The sequence below is a fragment of the Buteo buteo genome, chromosome 12 (assembly GCF_964188355.1).
Source record: "Buteo buteo chromosome 12, bButBut1.hap1.1, whole genome shotgun sequence".
Taxonomy (NCBI): domain Eukaryota; kingdom Metazoa; phylum Chordata; class Aves; order Accipitriformes; family Accipitridae; genus Buteo; species Buteo buteo.
Window position 1 is genome coordinate 17,266,297 of NC_134182.1, and position 24,620 is coordinate 17,290,916.

Below are 24,620 nucleotides of genomic sequence, written 5' to 3' on the forward strand. Positions count from 1 at the left end.
ATAAATGGTACTGTATGTGCTAGGTTGTGAATGGGAGTGGGAGGAAAGGAGTAGGTGATTCTTGTATTTCATGTGAGTCCTGCGAGTATGGTCCTTTACAGAAATAACGCAATGGCTGTGTCACGGCTGCTGTGAGCCGAGGAAAGGCTGAATTGTGAAGGAAGATATTTCCCATAATTAGCTCCATATCACAGCTTTGTATCAAGCAATTCTGCTTGGGGATTGTCAAGATGAAAATGAACATGGAGATTTTTACTGTACTTCTATTTTAACTAGTAGATTAAGTGGCAACGGGCACCAAAAAGTCTTTCTTCCATTAACGTGAATGCTCTCATGACCCTTAGGCTTCATTAGTACCGTCTCTTCTACTCTGGAAGCACAGATACTAGAGCTATTTCATCAGCTCCAAATATAACACCTGCCTCCTGAGCCATTACCTGTAGAAATCCATAATTATCTGTTTTTTACTCTCCAGTCAGGAATATCAGGTCCGGATCAAGGACTGGGTGCTCATCTTTTATATCCTTACTCAACTGGATCCAGGCAACCGAGTTTCTCCTTTTTACATTGCCTGAATCTTTGAAGAACCCCAGATGCCCTCTGGGGTGCCAGTGCTGGTCCTTGGTTTCTCTTGTGATAATACAGTGAATTCAAACCCTGCCGAGGGGCAAAGTCCATCCCTTTTCCGATGACTTTCTCACAAAAGACTGGCAAGATCAGTAACTAAAAATAAATAAGGCAGTAGTAATTTACACCAAAGGAAACCAGCTAGGTCCCGAGTACGTTTGTTCTGAGGAAGAGAAAGCCAGGCTGCACAGATTCCCAGTTATTTAACACAGTATTTGGTACCACGGTGATGACAATGACTGGAATCCTACACGAGGTGTAGATAACGTTCAATAACATAGTAAGTACATCCTTCTGCCCTTTCAGAAGGCTTTTTTTCCCTTTCCAGTACCCTTGCAGGGCAGTGGCGACTGACTCCCGGCAGTGTCCCCTCCTCGGCGCCAGCTCCGAGCCAGGGGCAGCTGGGAAGCGCTGGGCGCCGAGGGGCTGAGCTGGGGCAGGCACGGGCCGGCTTCGCCGGGCCAGGTGAGACGCAGCAAACAAAGGGGCTGGCAGCGACCCACCGCCGCGGGGAGACAGCCGTTCCGCAGGCGCTTTCTGCCGGGCCGGGCAGGGCCGACCCCCCCAGGCAGCCTCTCCCGGCCGGGGGAAGGGCGGCGGCGGGCCGGGCCGGGCCGGGCGCCGGGAGGCCGCTTCCCCTGGCGGCGGACGGCACTTCCCGGCGCTCGCACACCGCGGGGAAACTCTTCCTCCGGCCCGGCCCCCGCTGACGTAGCGGTGTCTCTGCCGCCGCGGCGGCGGCCGGGGGCCACGGCGGGGGGTGGGGGGTGGGGGCGGGGAGCTGTCGGCGGCGCGGGCCGGGGCTCGGCGCTGTCAGGCGGCGGTGCCGGGGCGGCGGCGGGAGCGTTGCCCGTCACGCGCGGGCCGGGGCGCGGCAGAGGGGTCCCGGGGGCGGCGGTGTCACGGGAGAGGAGAGCGAGCGGGCGGGCGGGCGGGCGGGCGGAAAGCCCTGCGGGAAGAGGCGTCCGCCGGCCGACCCCGCGGCGCCAGAAGCGCCCGGCGCGGTGGAAGTCGCCGTGGCGGTCACGGCAGCGCCGCGCGGCGGCCGGGGGCAGGATCTCCGTGACCAAGCGCGTTAATAAAAGCGGCCGTGGGGCGCGGGGGGCGGGGGGAAGGCGGCCGGGGGTGGTTTTTCCAGGCGTGTTTCCCCGCTTTATGCTGTGAGGGGGGAGGAGGCAGAGGCCCCCGCGGAAAGCCGCCCGGCGGGCGCGGCGAGGGCGGCCCGCGGGAGTCACGGCCCCCGGCGCGTTTTCCCGGCTGGCGGCGTCCGCGTTGCTCCCCCCCACAGGCAAAACTTTGTGCACCCGCGCGCGCACTCACACACTCCCACACACACACGCACGCACACACAGACGGGGCTGCCTCCGCACGCTCGCACACGCGCGCACACACACGCACACACACACACACTGACGTCTTTTGCGCATTTCCTGCACTGGAGCGAGCGGCGGAGCGGCACCGGCAGGCGGGCTGGGGCTGCGCGCGGGGCGGCGCGGCGCGGAGGGAAGCGGCCGGCGGCGGGCGGGCGCGGGGCGGGAGGCGGGAGGGAGGCGGCGGCGGCGGCGGCTCTGCCCATCGCCAGGGCGGCGGCCGCCCAGCCGGAGCCTGCCGAGACCCGCGCGGCCCGCTCCGCTGCCGTCGCCCCCCATGCGCGGGGGTCGCTCCGCTGGGTCCTCGGCCTTGGCGGCGGCGGCGGAGGGGGAGGAGGCGGCACAGGACGGGCGGCTCCGGGCTCCGGCGCGGATGGAAGGTCCTCGGGTGGATGTTTGCTGAGCGGAGGCTGTGCAGTAGGCAGGGCTGGTGGGTCGGCCGGTGTTTCTGATTTGTGTGGGTGGGTGCGTGTGCGTGTGTGTATGCGTGTGTGTGTATTGTTGTGTGGCGCACGGGCAGGACTGGCGTGTGCAGGAGCCTGGGATCGCGGCTCTGCCTCCTCTGCAAAGTCTGATCCAGGATTATGGTCTAGGTGAAGGGAGAAGGCTCTCGCTCACCCCAAGGATTGGTTATGCTCGGGTTTTGATTGCGTTCGGGGGTTTCTGCAGCCGCGGACGCCTCCCCCTCCCCGGCGGCCCCCCTCCCTTGTTTTCCGTTAGAAACACGGGCAAGAAAATAAATGTATTCACTGGGTGTCGCAAGAGCAAAGGCTAAATAATCAAAGGTAACAGAAGCAGCGAGGCGAAGAGACCCGCACTGTATCCTGCTCCCCCACTCCCAGACCTGCCCTCCTATTTATTGGCGAGACCTCCTGCCCTCCCTCCCTCCCTCTCCGTGCGACTGTGTCCTGCGAGTGTTTAATCCCGGGAAAAGTGCAGCCGTCCAGCCATGGTGGTTTTCAATGGCTTGCTGAAAATCAAGATCTGCGAGGCGGTGAATCTGAAACCCACGGCGTGGTCGCTGAGGCATGCGGTGGGTCCCAGGCCGCAGACCTTTTTGCTGGACCCTTACATAGCCCTCAATGTGGACGACTCCAGGATTGGGCAGACCTCAACCAAGCAAAAGACCAACAGTCCTGCTTGGAATGATGAATTTGTCACCGACGTTTGCAATGGCAGGAAGATAGAGATGGCTGTTTTCCATGATGCCCCCATCGGGTACGATGATTTTGTGGCTAACTGCACTATACAGTTTGAGGACTTGCTGCAGAACGGGAGCCGCCACTTCGAGGACTGGGTGAGTGTTTGCGATGTAGATACATACATGTACATATGATTTTCAGTGGCACGGCTGTGGATGCAACATCTGTCTTGCAGAGCTAGGTTGCCAAGGACATGTAATGGCTCTGAAGGCTTTTCATTATTTCCATGCTTTGTTACACTCGGATAGTCATGGTTACTGTGTATCTAATGCATGTGGTCTACAGGCAAGGGAGGAAAGAAAAATATGCTGAATCTAAGGAGGAGATGTATAATTACCACTTCAGTTTCTGAAATTACATTACATAAATACAACTCTAGTTATCTTACTGTGTTTGGAAAACCCCAATAAAATGCATCCATACAGAACATTACTGCAAAACCCAGATCCAGCACTTAGACCGAATTCATCATTTCAGTGTGAATACTCTTGGTCAGCCTGGCATTGAGAAGCCTTAAAAATCCAGACCTGACCTCTGATACGAGACACTTTGGGGTCTTCATGTCACTTGAAAGCTCACTGCATCAACACTTATGCTCCTCCTTCCCTCCCCCACATGATCTACACCTTTATGTGTAGAGCTAGTGCAGTGCTTCTTCAGATGCCTGAAACTGATAAAAGGGTCCTGGTGGATTTTGGCCCCAACCAGACAAATTCTGTTGCCCTTATACACAACGTGTCTAACAGCTTCTAAGGTGTTGTAAAGACCCAGAAGCTAACATGCCTCAGTCAGAGTACAAAAAACCTGGAAAATGCTTGGTCTGACATTCTCAGGTACCGTGATTTAACATGGAAAAATGAAACAAACAAAAAAAGAAACACAGGAAACGTGAATATGCACATTTCACATTTCTGCAATTAAACAGTTAAATTGTATATCTTTTAAATAAGATGTATAATAAAGCAATAGTAACCGTCTTCTCATTTTAAATGTGCCCTGCTTGACCAGCTCTCTGAAATGTGTATGCTCATCTTTTTGTGTGTTTATTTGTTATGGTCAAGGATACTAGGCAGGGCAATATTTCTTTGGCAAACAGACAAAGAACCCAGGACCACAATAAAAATAGCGAGAGTTAATAGCTCTGAGTTTCATGTATTCTTTGGGGCTTCTTTACTTAATGCAGTGGTATAAAGAGATGTCAGAATGATGGAAAGGCGTGAGAGAATTAGGCTCTATTTATGCTGATGAAGAGCTGAATAACATTACTGTTAAAACTTTTATCTTTACAACTTTAAAATATTTTTCACCTCTGCTACATATATTACATCATGGTAATTAGGATCTAGATCATTCTGATGCTCTATAAAAGCTACACATTAGTAAGCTCAGATGGTAAAACTGGGTGATAGGCAGAGGCAAAATAGCCAAATCAGGAAAAGACAAATGCAGCAGTATTGCAGATGTCCTTTACCTGGATTGAATGATAATCAAGTTGTGGCTTTCCTGAAATCAGAGGGAGTTTCATCTTTGAGACCAATGGGATAAGGATGTTATCTCAGGTTTTTAGTGAAAGAATAATAATTTCGTATGTTCTTTTTGCGTGTGGTACATGTTGTGAGTTTGTTGCCAAATCTGCAAGGACCTTGCAGGTTGCAGATGCCAAGTTTGAGTTTTGGTGGGGCTGGTGTGCTGGGGTACATCCTGGCTCTGATTTTTAAGGTGAACTCAAACATCTGAACACGTTCCCTAGATAAACAGTGGAACTGAACAGATTGAGGACCATTGTAAACATGATTTGGTAGGAACTACTTAGCTGAATTGGATAAATGCTGTGTTTTATTGCACCAGGATTCATTGCTGTCCAGCATTCACTGAGTGGGAGGAGATGAGGGAGTGACGAGGCTTGCTGTTGGTGTGACAGAATTGAGGACATGGCAGTGGATCGTAACTGGTCAGCTCAATATAATGCAGCTTCTGAAGCATCGCTTACCTTGTTCGGTGTTGTAAATCCTCACAGTTTGGATTGTGTTTGTGCAGTATGTATAATACACAGTGTATACCACCCTCCCTGTATCACAAAATTGGTGCAGAGGCAGGTATTTAGGATTGTGCTTTACCCTTTCCAAAATCTGCCCGTTTACTGAATGTGTCACTGTAATTGTAATACCGAGTGCATTTATTGAATTGTTAATAGATAGGGACCTTAAGAGAACTGGCTTTTACAAAATCACATTGGTTTTTTGTCTGATTTCACTGAGTTAAAATAAGGCCTGTGGCCATGACATCTCTATAGAGTCCATAGTGAAGTAAATAGATTTATTGGCATCTTCATCAGTATCTGGAGTCTATATTAAAACCTGAAAAAGAGAAGTTGTCTATGAAATGAATGGGTTTCACAGTACAAGGAAGGTGCACGTGGCCTAAACCTTCTGGTACGATGCAGTCAGTTTCTTCTGTTTAATAAGAGGACTAATTCCTTCATTTCACTCTTGGCATTTAAGGCAGATATTTTTGTAGTGCTCTTTCCCAGCTTTGTAACAAGCAAATTAAAAGCAGCAGTCACAGGAACATGTTCCTCCTTACTGTCTGAAATATCGAATAAATGCAACCTAAGAAACTCTCTTGGAGACTGTAAGGTCACCTTATGCCATTCTGAGGGTTGCCCTTTAAGCAGTCCTGAGAGTTTGAACTGGCTACCGTATGCTTGTTGAGTGTGTTTGGTGTAATTGCACTGCTGCCCCTCTTTACCTTCAGAATGATGCAACAGTTTTTGCAGGACTGGACTGTCACTGTTTAAACAGGTTTGAGAAAATGCTCATGTGCTGAGAACAGCTCTTGTCAATATATTAATAGCTTTAATGCTTTCAATCTCGTATAATGCTGCATGTATTTTTGTAAGGAAATTTCAATATTTGTAGTATCTGCACTAGGGTCAAGGTTATGTTATTTACCCTGTAATATATTTCTAGGTTCTTGTCAGAATTCCAAAATGCAAAAAAGACTTGCAAAGAACTAGTGTTCTTTTTTTTTTTTTCCCCTAAGAAGAAACTTTCTCTCTGTAGTCAGTTCACCTACTTTAATTGGTTTTTGCCATTGTGCAAATCCTTGTATTTTTTTCTAAGAGATGAGTTTTTTAGGAAAATACTGGGTATTTTTCTCACTGTTAAGCCTGTGCTATATACTGATGCCATGGTTACAGTGGAAACACGGATGATAAACAAGTACAAAGCTTGAAATCATGATAGCGTCTATTGTATTAGGACAAGTCAGATAAATATGCAACATTCTGGTTCCTTTTATCTACAGAGTATTCAGCAGTTGTAAAAATTATTTTTAACCTTATGATATGTATACTCCCTGAATATATATATTAAAAAAATCAAAGTTGTGGCCTAAAACAGTGGTTCAGATTTTACTGGATGGAAGCTTTTAAACAAAATATATACCCTTTTTTTTTTTTTTTTAATGTTCAATGTAAAATATTTGTTTGGGTTTCTAGAAAAGGTATAGTGACAATTAAAAAGATGGCTGCTTTTCCAGTGGTGCATCAATACAGACATAGCACAGTAAAAGTGTCAGTTTTGCAGATTTTTTCAGTCATGGCTACACTGCAGTTTTAAAGAGAGCTTTGGATTTACGACATTACAGGCTTTTCTGTAAGCGCATAAAATGTTATACAGAATGGCATAGAGTATTCGAGAGAATGTTGGTGAACTTACACTTTGAAAAATATGAAATACAGAACAATAAACAACTTGCAAATTCTGATTGAAAAACAAATTAGTAACATGAAAGCTGTAGCTGTATTTTTTTTTTAGTTAGGTTATTCAGGTAATAATAAAGTATGTCTTTATCTAGCCTTCTCACATCTGGCATATGTAAATGTTGCAGTTGAGTTGGTAATGCAGCTACATTTTAATCAGTAGAATTGAGATCAGGAAGGAAAATTCTGTTGATATTTATCCTTGTGGTTACACTCCTGTGAATTAGCACAATCAATGTTTATGTGTTTGGATGATTGGTAATCTGGGTTCTGAGTTCAAGTCCACTTTCCAGAGTTGACAATGGATGAAATCAGTGTGATCGGACCTATGCCAAAGACACCATCTAAGGGTCTTAGCCATTAGCCTGGCTGTACACGAGAAAACCTATTGAGTCGTCCTAAGAAATCCATTTGCAGGCAGAGTAGCAGGACTCATTAAATCAGTTCAGGACATCACAATGTTTAGCAAGAAAAACCTCTATTTCCACTGAAAATATTTTACAGCTATATTTAGGTTAATGAAACAAGTTTAATTTTCTGTTGTCTTAAAAAAATCCCTAATGTTGTTAGGAAAAAAATAAAACACAGGTTTCAGTGAGCTTTTCTTTGCTAATCCTAAATCTCTTCCATACTGTTTTTTTTCTCTTCAGTGCTGCTTATTAAGATCTAAATTTAAAACATTATACTTTTTTAAAAGCATCCCTTCATATTTCCATTTTATCAATGTGAAGTTAGTCATGCAACTGTGCCACCATTGCATAAAGCAAGTTTATTATGAATTAATATATCAATAACAAGTTGATGATGAGTTATGGGAAATGGCATGGGGAATAAGTACACTCTTTTACATACTTGTTGAACTGTTGAGTTACATATTTTTATGTCATGTTTATAGTGTACTATTGAAGAAGTTTTCCTATTGGAAAGACTAGGTCTCTAAGTTGCAGTCCATACAGTTAGACACCTAGGTTAATGGAGCTCTGAATGTCACCCAAAAGGCAATAGTGGGGGGTGGGGATTAAAACTCTTCTGAGTCCTTGGTCCTGTGAGCTGTCCATGGATGTGAGGAGTAGAACTGTCTCCTTCCAGCGCCTCTAATCTGAATTAACTGGGAAGACTACTTAGGTGCTTATAAGAGTTTCACTTTTTGTTTGTTTTTTTGTGGTTTTATTTTGTTTTTTTGAATGCCATTTCTGTTGCTGAAATCAGAACTCCTTTCAGTCAGCAGATGATCTGTTGTAGCTGGCAGACAGAGAGTGGAATTGTCATCATTTTAGTGCAGGTCACCCTGTGCATTAACCTCTCCTTGTGCCATATACTACTGAAGGTTGGCATTGGGCTAGCAGAGTGTGACTGTAGCATATTTTTATTTTCATCTACTGCCTGAACTTATCTGTGCTGATGGTGTTGAAAGGCCTAGGATTTTGCTTCTGAAAGCTTTACATCTCATCTAAACTGCGGTTCATGGGCTGCTGAAAAGCATTGTTATCAGAAGAGTATTTGTTGAAATGAAAGGGAAATTGCTTTCCTGTTTGATAGGTTTCTGCATGACAAGGCTGTCACTGAGCAAGGTCTGTCAGGCTTGGGGGACAAGGGTGATCGGCAGGGTTTCACAGGGACTCAGTGTAATTGTGAGGGTGGGCGGTTGTCAGGAGAAGATGGGAGATTTTGGAGAGCACTTTGTGCAGGTAGGTAGGGGTCTTCGTTGCCTTCTCCCCCAGCGTGTCTCCCTCCTGTGCCTCGTCTTTTCCCTCTCTGCTGGGGACGTGGCACAGTCACTACACAGGTCACCCACTATCTTGTATCAATCCTTTTCTACAGCTGCATAATCTACTCCTACTCTCTGCTAGAAATGTTCTCTCCTAACAGCTCCTGCTTACCTGCAGTGCTTCGCAGCCTGCTGAGAAGCAATAGAGGGGGAAAAAGCTGCCTCTGCAGTTGCTACTGCAGGGAAAGAGAAAGGGCAAAGTGGGGAAAGGAAGAGATGAGGCATGGAGAGAAACCCAGAGGAGGGTAACGAATAGTTGCTGCTACCCCACATACTCCAGCTGCCCTTTTGGCAACAGCAGAAAGCTACACATGTAGGAGACAGGGATGAGCTGGCATAGGCAAATTGACTAGTTGAAGGCCGTATGTTGCTCACTGACCTGTTTTGGGTTTTTTTTCTTGCCTGCCTTGCTCAGTGTATAGCTTTTGAAGTCTCACTTCAGACATGAAAAAAATTGCTCAGAGCATAAAAAATGTGTAGTAGAGCATGCATTTCACTTAGCACTGAATTATCATACATGTAGGTCAGGATTTGATCCCATGACTGATCAGAATCTCATCCTATTGTTGCTAATACCAACACCTATACGAAGTTCCACATAGTGAAAGTAATTCCACTGAACTCTGTAGAAGTATTTGTTAGAACAAATTTACCAGTAATAGAGTCCAGTTCATAGGTATTAATTCAAAGCTAGATGTTAAGAAATGTCTAGGCAGGGTGAAAACGATTCCTACATGTCCTTCTTGCACCAGTTTTTAGACAGTGCGTATCATTATTCCAGCTCAGGTTGTTCCATAGACACTAAGCAGAACTTTGTGGTTGTGAGTAAACCACTGATCTCACTGGGTTCGCTGGGTTCACTGGATTTCATGTAGGCATGTGTTTAAATTCTTTCCTCAATTGGTGCCTGTGTTCCAAGGGAAAACTGAGAATAAATAACAACATCCTTTACTTTTATTTTACTCTTACTGATTTATTATTCTTCTGCAAATCTTGCACATGCAAGCCTGGTTTCTGCTTTCCTCAGCCATCAAAACTAAATCTCTGCCCTCCCTGTCCAGAATTCTTTAAATACTGCCAAAATGAGGATTTGATTTAAGCTGGAATTGTAGGACTTGGCATCTAAGAGTGATTAGTTTCCACTCCCTAACTATACTTCCATTTAAATGAACTTTTTGGGGGTTTTCAAATTTTGAGGGGAGGCTGCAAATACGATTTGTAAAAAATTAGAGGTGCGGGCTTTTCTGCTTGGAATTGACTGATTGAATTCAGTTCTGCTTTACCTGGTACTGTCTTAATCTCCTTTCCCTCACCCCAGTTATTAGACTGTAAGAGAAAGATATCTACAGTTCATGTTAAGAGAGGTTTTGGAAACAATAAGGTATGCAAGTAATGGGAAATCTGTGGTCAGAGAGGACTGAGAAGAGACTTTCCCTCCATGCACATGGAAGGGTAGGAGTGGAACTATCTGGATATGGAATAAGATCAGAATTCCAAAGACAGCTTGGAAAACTGCCTGTTTGCGGGGGGAACCAAACCAACCCTTTTGTCAAGCTAGACAAAGCAAGGTCTGAAGAATGGGGATATTTTGCGTGCCCTTTTGAGTCAAGCAAATTATAGCAGTTACAGGGGTTTCTACCATTTGGGGGCAAAGTGGTCATTACAGAAGGCTGACAAAAAGTTTTAACCTTGTGTTTGTAAGTGACTGCTTTCCTATTAGGCACGCAGTCACTAGAATAATTAAAAAATATATTTGGCAATATTGGTATGAAACTGCAACTGTAAAGCTAACAAATAATTCTAGAGATTGGGTAACTTTTGTGGCACTTACGTACTTTGCACTATATTTTAGTAAAGCAAAATGCAAATGAATAAGATGTAAGAACATCTGCAGAATTATTATCAACTCTGATTATTACTCACAGTCAGTAGCTTGAATTGCTAGTAAAGTTGATTTCTGAGTGTCCTCTCACTTACATTCCTTTAAGAGTTAGAAATTCTTAAATTATCATTGCTGTGATTTAACAGAAGCCAAGATTTCACATATTTCTGAATAGCACAGCGAAAAAACCTAGTGATATTGACATGGTCCCATTAAATATAACAGGAGTTTTAACATATATTTTATTGGAAGCAGTGTTAGAGAAATGCCACACAGTTCTGAGAGTTTTTTCCCCACTGGAGTCTGTAGGGCTTGAATTGTTGAAGAACAGAAGTAAAGAAACACCATTTCTTTTAGAATTAAAAAAGGCAAAGTTTGATTCCATTGGAGGCTTGCAGGCAGCCATTTCTGCCTTATATTGGCTAACTTGAGCTGATTTAATTGTTCCAGACAATAGAATCATTTTGGTTGTTTCTGTGTCCTGCTGGGCAGTTTCATCACAGGCAGGAACAAAAAAGCGTGAATAATGGCTAGATGTTGCCAAATAAATTTCATGTCTTCATTGTTTGAACAGCGAGCCCCCATTGTATCTGTGTATCTTAAATGAAGAGTAGGCAAACTTAATACTTAGTGTTTCCAACTTAATATCTTTCAGTACTTTACAGTATAAATATGTAAAAAGCCTCTTATCATGGGGAACCAGGCTTTCTTATGCATTTTAGAACTTCATTCTTCAGTACATTGGCCTTTGTAATGTCATTAAAAAATATAAGGCTTTGTCAATGTTAATATTTATAAGTATCTTTAGATAGTGATGTGGTAGCAATGAAGCAGATGTAATGGTGGTGGAGACATGAAGGGAAGACTGATGCATACTCTGCACAGGTGATGAGGAAATGGTTGGAATTGCTTTGCTTTCTTTCACAGATTAAAAGCCAGCAAGAGAGTAGTGTTTTCTCCTTCCTTGTTTTCTTTCAGTTTCCTCTTTATCATCTGTTCTGTCTTCATGCTGCCAATTCTCCATCTTTCTTTATCTGTTCTGGCTTCAAGATGGTCAAGAAATGATGGGGTGACCTTTACAGGATTGCATAAGATTTTGATGTTGGCAATGGTAGCAGGCTATGTGAATGAAATGTCCTGCTATAGATCTCTACACAGACCTATTCCAAATACAGTTTTCTTGCTGGGACCATATTTACTCATCGCATAAGTCTTTGCGGCATCTGTCAGCTTCCCTTTATTTCAAGGTGAGATTGATCCATAGTCTTTGAAAATGATGTTGGAGAATTTGTTGGAAAAGGAAAGGCTAAAGATCACTCATGCTTCATCCACTTTGTTCTCTTTCCTACGTGGTTCTAGTTGGATTTATTGAGGAATCTTTTTTTTGTAATTTTTTTTCTTTTCCTCTTGAGTTTCTTTGCCTTTTCCTTCCTTGTAACCATTGGCACCCCTTGAACATTTGACCTCATGGCCCACTTCTTTTCTCCTTAATCTACTGCTATCACCTTGTCCTCAAGTCCTGGCTGGCTGTTTTAACTTTTCCTTAATTTTTCTTGTTATTACTTCCTATATATCCATATTGCTGTTAGTCCTACCACTCCAACTCCTTCTCTCTTCTTGTCACACTGGTGGACCAGTGAGCTCCTCGTGTTAGTAGGACTCAGAAGCATCTTCAGTATCTGAAGCTCTGTGGGATTTGCCCAGCTGCTGTCATCCAGAGCATGTCCCCACTGTGCTTCTCTGCAAGCAGCAGGGAACTAACTGATCAGACTGGTGGCTGTTGGAACAGTTATGTTCAATCAGAAGTGATGCACCGAGTTTCCAGTTAGTTATACTACAGAAGTGGTTGAAGGAAGAAGTGTAATATGGTAGCTTTGAACTTCAAGCAAAATGCTCTGGTTTTGGCAGAGTCAGTGAGATGTTGAAAGAACATGATCTGTCACTGAAAACTGGATTATTCCAAGCAATGGAAACACTGTTGTAAAATTTTAGTTGGTACTGACTGTTGGGATTTTCAGGGACTCCTCATCACGGAAAATACCTAGTATTGTTTGGTATTTTTATTTTATATAAAGTGAAATTATGGTTTCTGTCTTCAAAAAATTACAGTGCAAGCACAAGTCAAAAAAGGCAGATTGGGGCAGCCAAAAGAAATAATAGGAAAATGCTTACCAGTGTGAAAGGCTGAAGTGGTAGCTTAGCAGCAGCCTATCAACTGAGCTTTGCTTGGTGTCCCTAACTCAAAACCTCAAGGAGAGAGGCAATAGTGGACATTTTGCTGGAAATGTTTGGAGATCCTGATGCTTTGCATGATGTGGTGTTTCTCTTCAAGGAGTTGACAGGTTTAGAGGGACAGCCCTTATGGTCTAGTCCATGGTTCTCAAATTCCTAGTTATTTCTGAGTATCCCATATAGCTTTAAGAATATTTGGGATCATCCACTTTTAGGGAACTATAGGATTTTTCTGTATAATTCCATGAAAGCTAGTATTGACTGTATTATTACATTTGAGCTTTTTTTCCTTATCAGTAGCTGGGTTAGAGCACTACCAGTACAATAATCAATTACAGACACGATATATAGGGTTAATCCTATGTAATGATGTCACTGGGCTGTGATAAGCTTTGTTAAGTTTTATTCTGCACCTTTACTCTCTGTGCCAGCAAGTTCTCAGAGCCATATCAAGGCTCTGAGAGGAGGAAAGAGGAAAGAAGTTTTATTAACACCTCATACTGATTTTGTAGGAGTGTTACCTGTTGCATCAGAAGCAAGTGACAGTGCTTTTCACCTAAAGAGCAAAACCTTGTAGCTCTTCCTGATGACCTTTATGCAATACTTTATTTATTTTTATATATATATGTATAGTAAAGTCCATTACTTTAACAAGAATATAGGTTTAGTGATCATATTTAGGAGGTAGCTTTGCATGTGCATTTTTTATAAGGCCATGTAAAGGGTTTTAAAATACAAATTCAACTAAACTGATTTTTAACAATTCCGTGGTGCATTAACAGCCTGGACACCATGACCCAGACAAGTTCCTATCTCTTTAGGTGCTCTTTCCTTGCCAGTTTACACTCATTCTTTGTGTCTGCTTTGCCCGTTTGTTGGAGGATGCCTTGGGTAGGGGATATCATATTACTTTCTTGTATATATCATTTAGTAGGACTGTGGGATCCCAATCTTTTTTGACAGGTGTTCACTGTACAACAGTAATATAGTGTAAAAAAAGAGATCAGGTACAGCTGACCTGCATTTGTCATAGCCCAGTGCAGTGCAAAAAGCAGAAACTTTTCTGTGTTAGTTTTGTTGGCAAGTAGATGTATGAGTAAGCAAAAACCAATATACCTTAAACAAACACAAAAGAAGTTTAAGTCTGTAGTGTGTATCATACACTAATGACTGGAGGGCAGACAAGGTGTAAGTTGTCTTGCACAGCAATTCAAAGCTTATATTCCTATATTGACTTTAATGGAAATTTCTTTGAGTGGTGTTCCCTGTTGCTGAAACTGTTGAGAGTACGTGTATCATTTAGTTGCATACATAGTGATTCCTCTGTGCTACTAGCTGAGTTAGGGAGACCATCAATTGAATTCCTTATAAGTTTAATATTGCACTTTATGTATTTCTCAGAATTGAGGCCTGTTGTAAATTTTTCAGATATGTGGAAGTCCCATGAAGAATTTAGGCTCCTGATTCAGCAGTCTTTTGAAAGTGTTACCCAGCTGTCTTTTCATCAGTGATTATTTTTCAGTGTTTTATATGTAGTAAGCTCAGCTTCTAAACTGTTTATGAATGATTTTGTGAGTGCATTGTGAACTGCTTGTGAATGCGTTGGTCAGAATTGTCAGTTCTGACCAATGAGCCTTCTCTTCAGTTTGTTACGTACATATTTTCTCACATGTGGTATTGTTCAGAGTGTTTTTAAAGTAAAAAAACCAAACCCCAAAACAGGCCCCAAACCTTAACTTTTTGGTTTTTTTCTGACTGATACTTCATTAACAAAACAATAGTAAATCATTGGGTATTTGAACAAATAAAATGAAACTGATCTCTAGCCTTGTTTGAATGTACTCTGGACATCAAACTGACAGGCTCTAACATGTTCCAACTGTTATATTTGGTTTAAAAAGTGTGCACTCTCCAGCCAAGCACTGTTTTGCTGTATCAGTGTTATTAATACCATAAAGCTTTCAAAATCCTTAGTGTAATCCAAAGTTTACATTTTTTAAAATCAGGTTTAAAATCAGATGTGAAGTGTGAGGATGTCATTTTGTCTTTTATGCTGTTCCTGGAAGATGGAAGTCAAGAAAAGCATCTGACCGAAATGGAATGCAGGCAGAGTGAGAAATGGGGGCAGCTCTGGTGAAACCTCTTCTTACAGCAGTCTCCCACTGGACTGTATGGGCTTCTTTTGTTTGGGACCTGGTCATAATTGTGGCAGTGATCAGTAAGACAAATTACAGGTCGAATGTTTTGTACAACTGCCAAAAAGTTGGCAGCTCTTCCAGCAACTGTCAATCAGCCCTGCACCCTATTTGCAGACTAGCAAGTAAAATATGCTTCCCAGCAGCAGTGTGCTGGTCTGCAGAACCCCTATATGTAAGCTTTATGCACAGTTAATCAACTTTACAATGCAAATAATGTGAGGTCTTGGAGACATTTTATGCACCTATGAAAATGTACTTGATGCTAGTGATATCCCCAGTAAGACAGGAGTGAAGTGCTGAAACCACCTTGGAGCGTGGATGCATACATTCTGGCAGGGTGACAGTTTTGAATGCAGGAGTTACTACTTTCTCTTTGTTCATGCTCACAATGTGTTAGGTTGTGCAGAAAGAGAAAATTAATAGTTTCTTCCTGGAGGAGCTTACGCTGTAAAATAAGAAAACTTATTATGTCACTTTTGGGTAGTAAGGTCATAAAGTACAACATGAGATCTATAGAGGTTTTGGACCTGTGTATCAAGATAGAAGTGACGTGCAAAAGCCGTAGAAAATGCGTAACAAAGTACAAGTCTATACTTTTCAGAACAGAATTATGCAAAAGAAATAAATAGTGTGTTATTGCAACTTCTACAAATGTATTTGATGGCCCTTGGGGAAGCAGTAGTTGTCTGAGTAGTTAAGGGAGAATGTTTTTATTCACGTGAGTCAGCAGAGAAAAAGGCTGAAGCTTATGTTGTGTGCCAAACCAAGGAACATGTAAGTAAGACAGACAGTCAACAAAGTGAAGCCACTTTGTAATAGACCAGATTGCACAAATAAGGAAGATCATATGTGCAGCAGGCTTTCCTTAAATAATAGTTTCAAAATGTCAGAACAGGTCACGGCATAAAAATGTCTGTCATCAGTATTGCTTGGTTTTCCTTAGTGTTTGTGGTAACAGGTGAGGTTTGTGAATTAATTTTCACAGTACACAAAGTGTTCCTGATCCTGATTACTTTATGGTCTGAAGTTTTAGGGAGTCGTGAGATAATGTGTAGTAACTTCATCATAATCTTGCATGCTGTGAACTGGTCAGACAAGTTTTTACATACTTAGTTGTCCTGCATCTACTTGTGATATAACATGTTATCTCCTCTCTCTTCTGTAATTCTTGCCTTTATTTCAATTCACATAATTTCTTCAAACAAATGAGGATGTCAGTAATGGGAAATGATGGGATGGGCATTCACTCATAATTCAGGTATTAAATCTTCTTATAAAATGAATAGTCCAGCCTTTTACATCGGTGGTTCCAGAAGAGGCCTTTGTCTGCTTCAGATTGACATGTAGTGATACATAGGTCTTATCTGTCTTAGGTAGTAATGAAAATCATTATCAAAATATCTGAGCCTGGAGAATTTTGAGCATAGTCATCTTCACAGCATTCCTAAGAGGAAGTGTAATGGATGGAGAAACTGTATTCCTCCATATCACCCAGAAGTATGGTACAAGCATTATGGTTTTAATCTCAGAGTTTTGCAATGGAAGTATCAGTATCCTCATTTTTACAGAGGGGAGACTGGGGCTGAGACTTAGACTACTGAAATAAGGTTTCTGCCTGATACCTTTTAGATATCTATCTTTCTGTCTTTCAGCTTCTTCCTCATCTGTCAATCACTGTTCATATTCTCCTTTTCTAAAAGAAGGATTCTTACCGTCACATTTCTGTTTCCTTCTTGTAGCATAGCTTTTTTAGGCTATTGGGTTTAGAATTTGGTTGGGTTTTTTTTTTCTGTTTTAATTCTGCAACCACTTTATTGTGCATCCTTCAGTTACAGTGAACAAACAGAAATGCAGGGCCTCCATCTTGCTGTGTTCTTGACACTGGAGCTTTCTCTGTAGAGGTATGGATCTATAAATCCAGGCTTCCAGACTGTCAAAGCAGAGTCAGTAGTTTGAAGCTGGGCTGCCTCTCTGGATGACTAGTTGGGGGCAGCACCAGCTTTACTGTTACAGTGAAAAAATTACTGTGTAGAGCTGTCCTGCATGCATGTACTTCGAGTGCCCTCTGGTATTGAGCCTACCTGTGTATGAATATACACAGGCTGTTAAAGGGGCTGAAGAGTTGGATGTTCAAATCCCTCTGAAATGTAGAACGAATTGTTTTGAGCACCTTTGAAAGCTGTCATCCTAACTCATGATTTTGTGTATCATTTATAATCCCATAACTGTAGTTAATACGGTAGAAGACAACAGCAGGCAAAATGTAAAGTTGAAGTATTTGTTGTTTGGTTGTTCATGCACTAAGTTCAGAGGAAAGAGGACTTCCATTTGGGTCACTCATTTGAAGAAACGGAACATTTGATTTTCCATTTTTAGGGCCTTGTCTTTGTTACTAGCAGTAGAAACGCTTAGGATGCTACAGCTTGAGTTGTGTAAGAAGGAGTAAGTGCAGCTGGTGTGTGCTGTGGAGCAGCTATGCAGTGCAGCAAAGCCTGATAGCCCAACACCTGAGCGTGTTTATAAAACAGATACAAGTGAGATAGTATTGGTGTTGCCTGCCTAGCAAACTACTAGCCTGTGGTTTACACAAGGCAGTCCCTGGTTTTGAAAAAGCCACAGAGTCACTACACCGGATGTGCAAATGTGGCTTGGGGTTAACATGTTATGTACGCTTCAGGATTGATCCTGGGTGGGATAAATTTGGTGTGGATTATAGCAAGCAAGGCTTTACGAATTTGAGGAAGAGAGATTCTGGGGAAATTAAAAGGAGGTGTCAGTTTAGCTACTCGGAGTTGCAAAATTATTCATTATTTATTGTGTTTGGAGCTCAGATGAAGTGGGGGGAAGGACATAACATAGCCATTGCTATCCTTTCACAGTGAAGAAGTAGCATTCTGTTGGGTCTTTTGATACTGTGTATATTATTGAGCTTTATGATCAGTATAAATTTAACAGCTGGACTTGTAAGTGTAGTAAAGCTTTTTACTTACAGTTCTTTCATCCATAAGGTGTTGTGCAGACACTACAGAAAAAAATGTCAGAATGTGAATTGTTAACGTTCGTCATACTAAAAGTAGTTAGTGGTGGGAATATCAGTTTTGTGGTATTACGCAAAGCTGAAGGCATTGGAGTGCAAAGGTGATGAACTTATGGCTTGAATTACTTAGAGTTTTCATCTGTTCATGATAATTGACTTTAAACTCACAACTTATGCATTTCTGTACGGCCATCCAAAATTTACTGTTGACTTTGCAATACACTGGTCAGTGATCTACAGCAAGAAACCAGTGCCCTTAGAATGTAGTCTTATGGATTTGCTTGATTTCAAATGTATGTGGCTCATGAAATTCAATTAGAATAGCGGTTTAAAGGAGTATGTTAACAGTTCAGCTTCATTTCTTACTGTAGGCTTATAATAGTGTGACACCTTTGATTGCAGAGAAGCTATGATTTTCTTGTATTAGGTAAATATGAGAAGACATGGTGCCCAGATACAACTAATTATCTTCAAATTCTCCTGGTGTCACAGGTTTACTTTCCTGGAACAGTAACACTGATTACAGATGAGCTTTGTTAAGACAGAATGCTTTGAATGTATACTAGAATTGAATGAATACTAGATGAATACAGATTTGTTTATTAATATTGTTGGCAGGTCCACTGTGCAATGTGAGACCATATCAGTCATCGTTGCTTCAGTGTGAAGTTAACATTTGTGTCCTCACTTCCTAAAATATAAATGTAGTATGTTAGATGTTTATCTCAAGGCTGACATATTTCAACAGCAAAAAAGAGAGAGTATGGGAGGGGTATCCAGCAGTCCTGAAGGTGTCTCTGCTCACAGAACAGGTTCCTGGTAAGAGCTGTAAGTGAAGACCGCGGGTAGGTAACTCCTTTGTGCCTCAAAATACCATCTGTCCCAAAGCTCAGATCTCATGTCCCAGAGCTTACATCTTCAAACCCACAGGTTCAATGCTACTTTCCTTCAACCCTGCTATCCTTAGGGTTATTACTTTTCCAGTACCACTTCCCTCTTGTACCTTACTTTCTCAGGGGTACTTGTAATCACTGTTTCATTGGTTGCTGTTTGCATCTCCTCAGTTGAGAAGTACCTCACTTCTGCTCCTGGCAGAACTTAAAAATCATGGTGACAGGTTACATTTATCAAAACTCCTATGAGAGATCCTGGTTCAGAAACAAAGCATATAGCCACAGAAAACCATGCATGCATGTGCTAGCCTGATTTAAAAAAACAAACAAAAACACCCTGCCCCCTGCCCCCCCTCCGCCCCCCCCCCGGTTTTGGCTCCAAATAACTGGAGTACATGAGGGTGAGGGGGGATGAAATAATTTCTCTTCATTTATTTGGGTATGTGTGTCCAACTCATTCTGGATTTTCTTTCCTGTTAGTAGCTTAGGAAAGGAGATGTCATTCTCCACCACCTCTGTGTTCTTTTTTTTCCCTGGAGAGACTGGTAGCAGCTTTAGTTACAGTTAACATATTTAATCATTAGAAAGCTCAATTTGAAGACCTAGTTTGTTACACTGTGTTTCCCAGCGGCTCCATCCAAATGTGAGACAGGTATAATGGATAAAACACATCACAGCTGTGAATATGTGTCATAGGAAGAGGTTATGTTGACTGGAAGGGGAGATGTTGGGCAGCCTCCCTTTCAGGGTTGTCTGAGTGATAACTGTGTGAAAGCAGATACAGAAGGAAAGTATGTTACTGAGAGAGAACAAAAGCAAGTTCAGTCAGGTATTTCAAGGCCAAGGCAACTCAAGGAGTTATTACTGGCTCTTATTAGCATGCCCGAAAAAAGTAATGTTCTTTGCTTCAGCTGGGTGGTCCTTGGAAGGGGGAGAGATTCTTTCCTGCCTTTTGAAATCATCAAAGAATATGAGAGTAATCATTTCCACAGTTATCTCTGTGTCGGAAAGCCTCGCTGTTCAGGTTAAGCCAGGGTAAACAAAGGACAAATAGGAAATGACTTTTAAAAAGTATGGATTTGAACCTATGAGGTGCTGAGTGTCTCCAGTGAAATGCTGAGCTTGCTTGATTTCCAGTAAGTTTATGGCTCTCAGTTCCTGATGGGATCAGGTCCTAAGATTAGATCTACCCTCTGAAGTAAAATCAGGTTACTGCTGTCAGCTTTTTAAACTGCCAATATTGCTTGCAGTGCACATCAGAAGTGCTCTGTATGTACACAGACATGTACAGCACTTGAGTAAAGGTAGAAGCTGATCTACAGGGACCATATCACTTTCACATTTTCATTGTTTGTCTGTTGTACTAATAAGAACTCTGATATGAAAATGAGACATCGAGAGGGTAAAACAGAATATGAGATGCTTACTGGCAAAAGGAAAAATCCTTCTTTAGTTTTGCTCTCATGTTTAGGAGCATTTATACGTATTTTTCCCTTACGTAGAATAAAATAATGCCAAATTTAAGTAGTACTTTTCATCAGTAGATTCCTAAGTGGTTATCACTTTGATGAATGTATTGAATATGCAATCAAGATCTTTGGGTAGAGGAGCATGTAGTGGTGTAGTGCTTCACTTCCAGATGAATTGCAAAGCCCTTCACATTTAGCTTTGTTGAATTCATTGGAGCCATTCATGGTGTGTGGGTATCTCAATACACCACGGCCTGCATGGAGATTCAGAGCTTGCAAAGGATGTTTGAATTAGACTCCTCCTCTCCCACTAATACATACTTTACTGTCCCTATGAGGTTAATTTGCTACCAATGTTCTGACTGCAGTCATTGTTGGCATTATTTGAACTAAGGGTGGGTATAATGAGACTTCACTGCAAGTCATGCTGAAGGGGAAAACTACCTGTTTCTTCACAGTATTTTCTAGAAGTTACACAAGGAAATCTATATGCTCTAAGCATGAACTGAGAAATGTACATACAATAGTCAGACTGATTCAGTCCTCTCATAATTTCTTGCTGTTATGATGAGCAAGTGGCTAAAATTCTTGCATCTGGTTATTGCAGCATGTAGAAATAAAACTTACCTGAAAAGGTACAGAAGTTTTTAATGGCATGACAGAAATGAGGCATGGTTTCTTTTTATTTTTTGTTATTGTTGAAATATTAAATCTATGCTAATGTTGTATAGAAGGTTTAGACCATCTTGAGTCAAAGGGATTTTGTTTATATTATACCTTTCCCAGGATTTGTGTGTTGCTCTGTTTTCTGTGGTTTGAAAAGAACTTGTGCGTTCATTGACCCTTCCAATATATGGGTTATAAACAAATTGGAGGCAAAGGGGAGGAAAAATTAGACAGACTTTTAAAAGACACAGTGCTTAATTCTACCAAAGCTCCTGCCTCAGGCTTCAGTTCTCAGAGTTTCATTAAACAGGTTCTTCTACCTCTGTTTCCTCATTCCTCCTGAGGAGAGTCAAGCTGACCATGCTCGATTAATCATGAGGCTTCAGAGCCTTCCTTGTGCTCCAGAGAAAGAGAAGAATGCTTCCATGCCTGTGGACCAGCAGCACCCCGGAAATATATAAAGTACAGATCCTGAGCTATAATCATTTGGGGCACGGGATTGTTTTCTAGGACAGCTTTTTTTCACTTGGTGCATGGTGACACCTTCTGGGAGGCCACAGGGAGGCTAAACCAAATTTAGCAAGCAAGAAAGGAAGTTACTCCTTTGTGGGGGGAGGCAGTCTCCTGTCAAGGCTGGGGAGCCTTGTTTACCATCATGCAATGATGCAGATCACTCAGAAAATAATGCAAGAACAATCTGGAAAATATGGCATATTCCTTAATATACAGTAATCTTTAGAGGACAATATTGCATAATCATATGACATCATCATGTGGGAGAGGTCAGTATTTTGAAGTCAGTGCTTCTCATCTTACCTAAAGGACGATCTTAACACTGAGAAGCGAGGTGGTAGAAAGGGGAGCTGTGCTGGTAGTTGCATTTGTAACCTCCTTTAGTGTATAGACTTACTGTTACATCTTCTTGATCTCAAGTATTTGGTGTACAGGACTTCCCTGAAAAATACTGATAACTTCCTCTGAAACATTTGCAGACCGTCCTTTGAATCTCTGGGTTCTCAGTGTGAAAATAAATGTGCTTCAGACAGTGCCAACTCTGAGAAAAGACCAGACAAAATCTTACTCTTAACTGTACAGAGTCAAAATTAATTGAATATTAGCAATTAATTTTGAAACGGAAGATATGACTACCTTTCCTGCAGCCAGGCCTGCAGTGATCAAGAGTTGAGAAAGAACTGTTCCCAGTTTGTTTACCAATACAACAAATAAGTAACCGTGCAATATTTTTGGTTTGCAGACTGTCAGCTTCAAAAGGGGAATCCAGAAGCCTATAGAGCTTTAAAAATACCTTGTGCTGGTTTTGAGCGTTAGGGCTAAATGATCCTGCATGTCAAGGAACAGAGCACGTCACATTTATCCATTCCTTTTCCATAGTATCTGCAGCATAAAGGATGAGTGAAGAGGTACACTCTGTAACTTTTGCTCCTCTTTTAGCTCATGATGATGATCAGTAAATAGCGATACCTTGGTTAGTTTGGCTTGGGTCACTGTGTGGGCTGTGAAACCCCTCTCTGCGAGGCAGGGCAGTCAGGGGACTCATGGTAAGGTCTCACACGGGAGAAAATCTCTTGCAAGGTAACATGGAGCACAAGGATAGACTGTTGTTTGGAGAGTTTTTGAAATCTGCGTGGTGATCTGAAGATCTGACTGGGAACTGAGCACTTCTCCTCTTAAGAGGGTAAAGTTCTGTCCTCACCCCCTTGTTTTCTACTGGAGAGTGTGAATCGAAGCTGGCAGGGCTATCAGTCCCGCCTGAGTGGGGAGAGGAGGGAAGAGGAAAACTGGGAACGTAATTGCAACATTAAAAAAATAAATAACATCTGAAATACCTCAGTATTACCCTAGAGAAATGCCTGTCCCTGATAAATGAGCCTTGATATTGTTGCTGAAATGCTTGTGAGAAGTTTATCATCACAGGCCATATACAATCCTCTGTGGTCTTAACGCATCAATCTGTGTGTAGTGTGATGCTGTAACCTGGCTAAAACAATATGGTCACCAGAAGTACTGCAAGGTTATTGAATTGTACCTAAATTATTACATACTGGATGATTTATAAAGTTTGCTTATATATGTGGAACTCTCTGCTCCTATATATCTTTGACACCAAGGCTTTAGTACGTTAAATGCAAAATTGTGTAGGCTCTTCCGATACCTACAGTCCCAATCGATACCTCATCCTCAGGTGATTATGTGTCCAAATATAGGCCAAGTACAGACAGAGGGGGATTAGGCAATTGATCTGTCCTTGCTGATCTGGTTATTCAGTAATTCCCCACTAGGAGGTTTCCTGCACCTTTGCTCGGTGTGTTTTGTGGGGGTTACTGAAGGATTGATGCCTTCGGTCTGCAGACCTCTGACAGAAGCATGGCAGTTCCTGTTTTCCATCTGAGGCTGCCAGAGGTAGTGGTTATAAGTACAGTATCAATACAAAACTGTTTTTTTCCTACCTGATGTGTGTGATCATCGACTGCTTTGATTAACCAGTTCTGGGGCTTAAAGTGAGACATCATTTTTTCCATTCTTTGTAGTGTTTTTGGCAAGGGGTGGAGAAAATATAGTCATTGCTCCCTTTTCTCTCTGAGTTCGTTTTGTTTTATGCTCTTTGTGCTCAAGCACAAAATGAAATGGTTTGCAAATAAACTAAATATTAAAACTAAAAAGTACTTTATATTCCCTCTTCACAGAACTTGTGTGAAGAAAAATAGGAACAGATCATATTGGGAAAATAGTTCTTTCCCCCCACTCCTGAAAATAAAGCAATCCCTCTGTTACTGAAATTTTCTGCAAGTAAACCACAAGCAGACAGGCTGAGCGCAGACAGCTACAGGATGATAGCCTTGTTTTTGTTGTTGGGCTTTGGGGATTTTTAACTGCAGATTTAGCCATTACAGATTGAACTGCTAAAAACACATCAGTGTTATTTTGAAAATTCACAGCAGATTCAGCTCAGACCAGGAAGTGAGGTGTTGTCCTTTTAAAGCCTGATATACAGAAAAGGGTATTTCTGACGCATGACCTTCAGTGAACAGGAATTCCTCTACTCAAAATCTCATCCTTAACCATGAACTTCACTGCCGCAATTCATCCTCTCACAGCTGTGTGAAAATTGACATATTGTGGAAAAAAACCCCAAACCTTTGAGAGACTTTGATCATATTTTCTTAAATAACAAGGGCTTGCAAAATATAGAGCATGAGTTTTTGCTGAAATGTTTTGTGTGTAAATAAATGTAATTTTAAGTTACAAGAGTTTTTTTTTTAACTAGAGTTCATTAGCTGTTAACTAAATAACTGATCAGATTGTTAAAATCTGTTTAACTATCTAATCGTAAGTATCACAATAGAAACTATTGGGGCTTAGGTTTTTTGAAAATCTGGTTTGTATTTTGAGTGGTGAGCATTTGAAACTCTATGCTGAAAAAATCTGGCTCAGTATGCACTTTTTTGTATATGTTTGCTTTCACTTCCCCCCCCCCCCCCCCATTTTCTTTTG

At 42.0% G+C, this 24,620-nt stretch overlaps 1 protein-coding gene across 1 annotated transcript in view; it reads left to right on the top strand.

The window, feature by feature from the left end:
- The first annotated feature begins 1,743 nt into the window (after positions 1–1,743).
- PRKCE (protein kinase C epsilon) overlaps positions 1,744–24,620 on the top strand; it is a 301,238-nt gene continuing 278,361 nt past the window's right edge. The window contains exon 1 of the mRNA XM_075042854.1: positions 1,744–3,294. Within this exon, the coding sequence (XP_074898955.1) occupies positions 2,947–3,294 (348 nt within the window). The 5' untranslated portion in view covers positions 1,744–2,946. The remainder of the gene's footprint in view (positions 3,295–24,620) is intronic.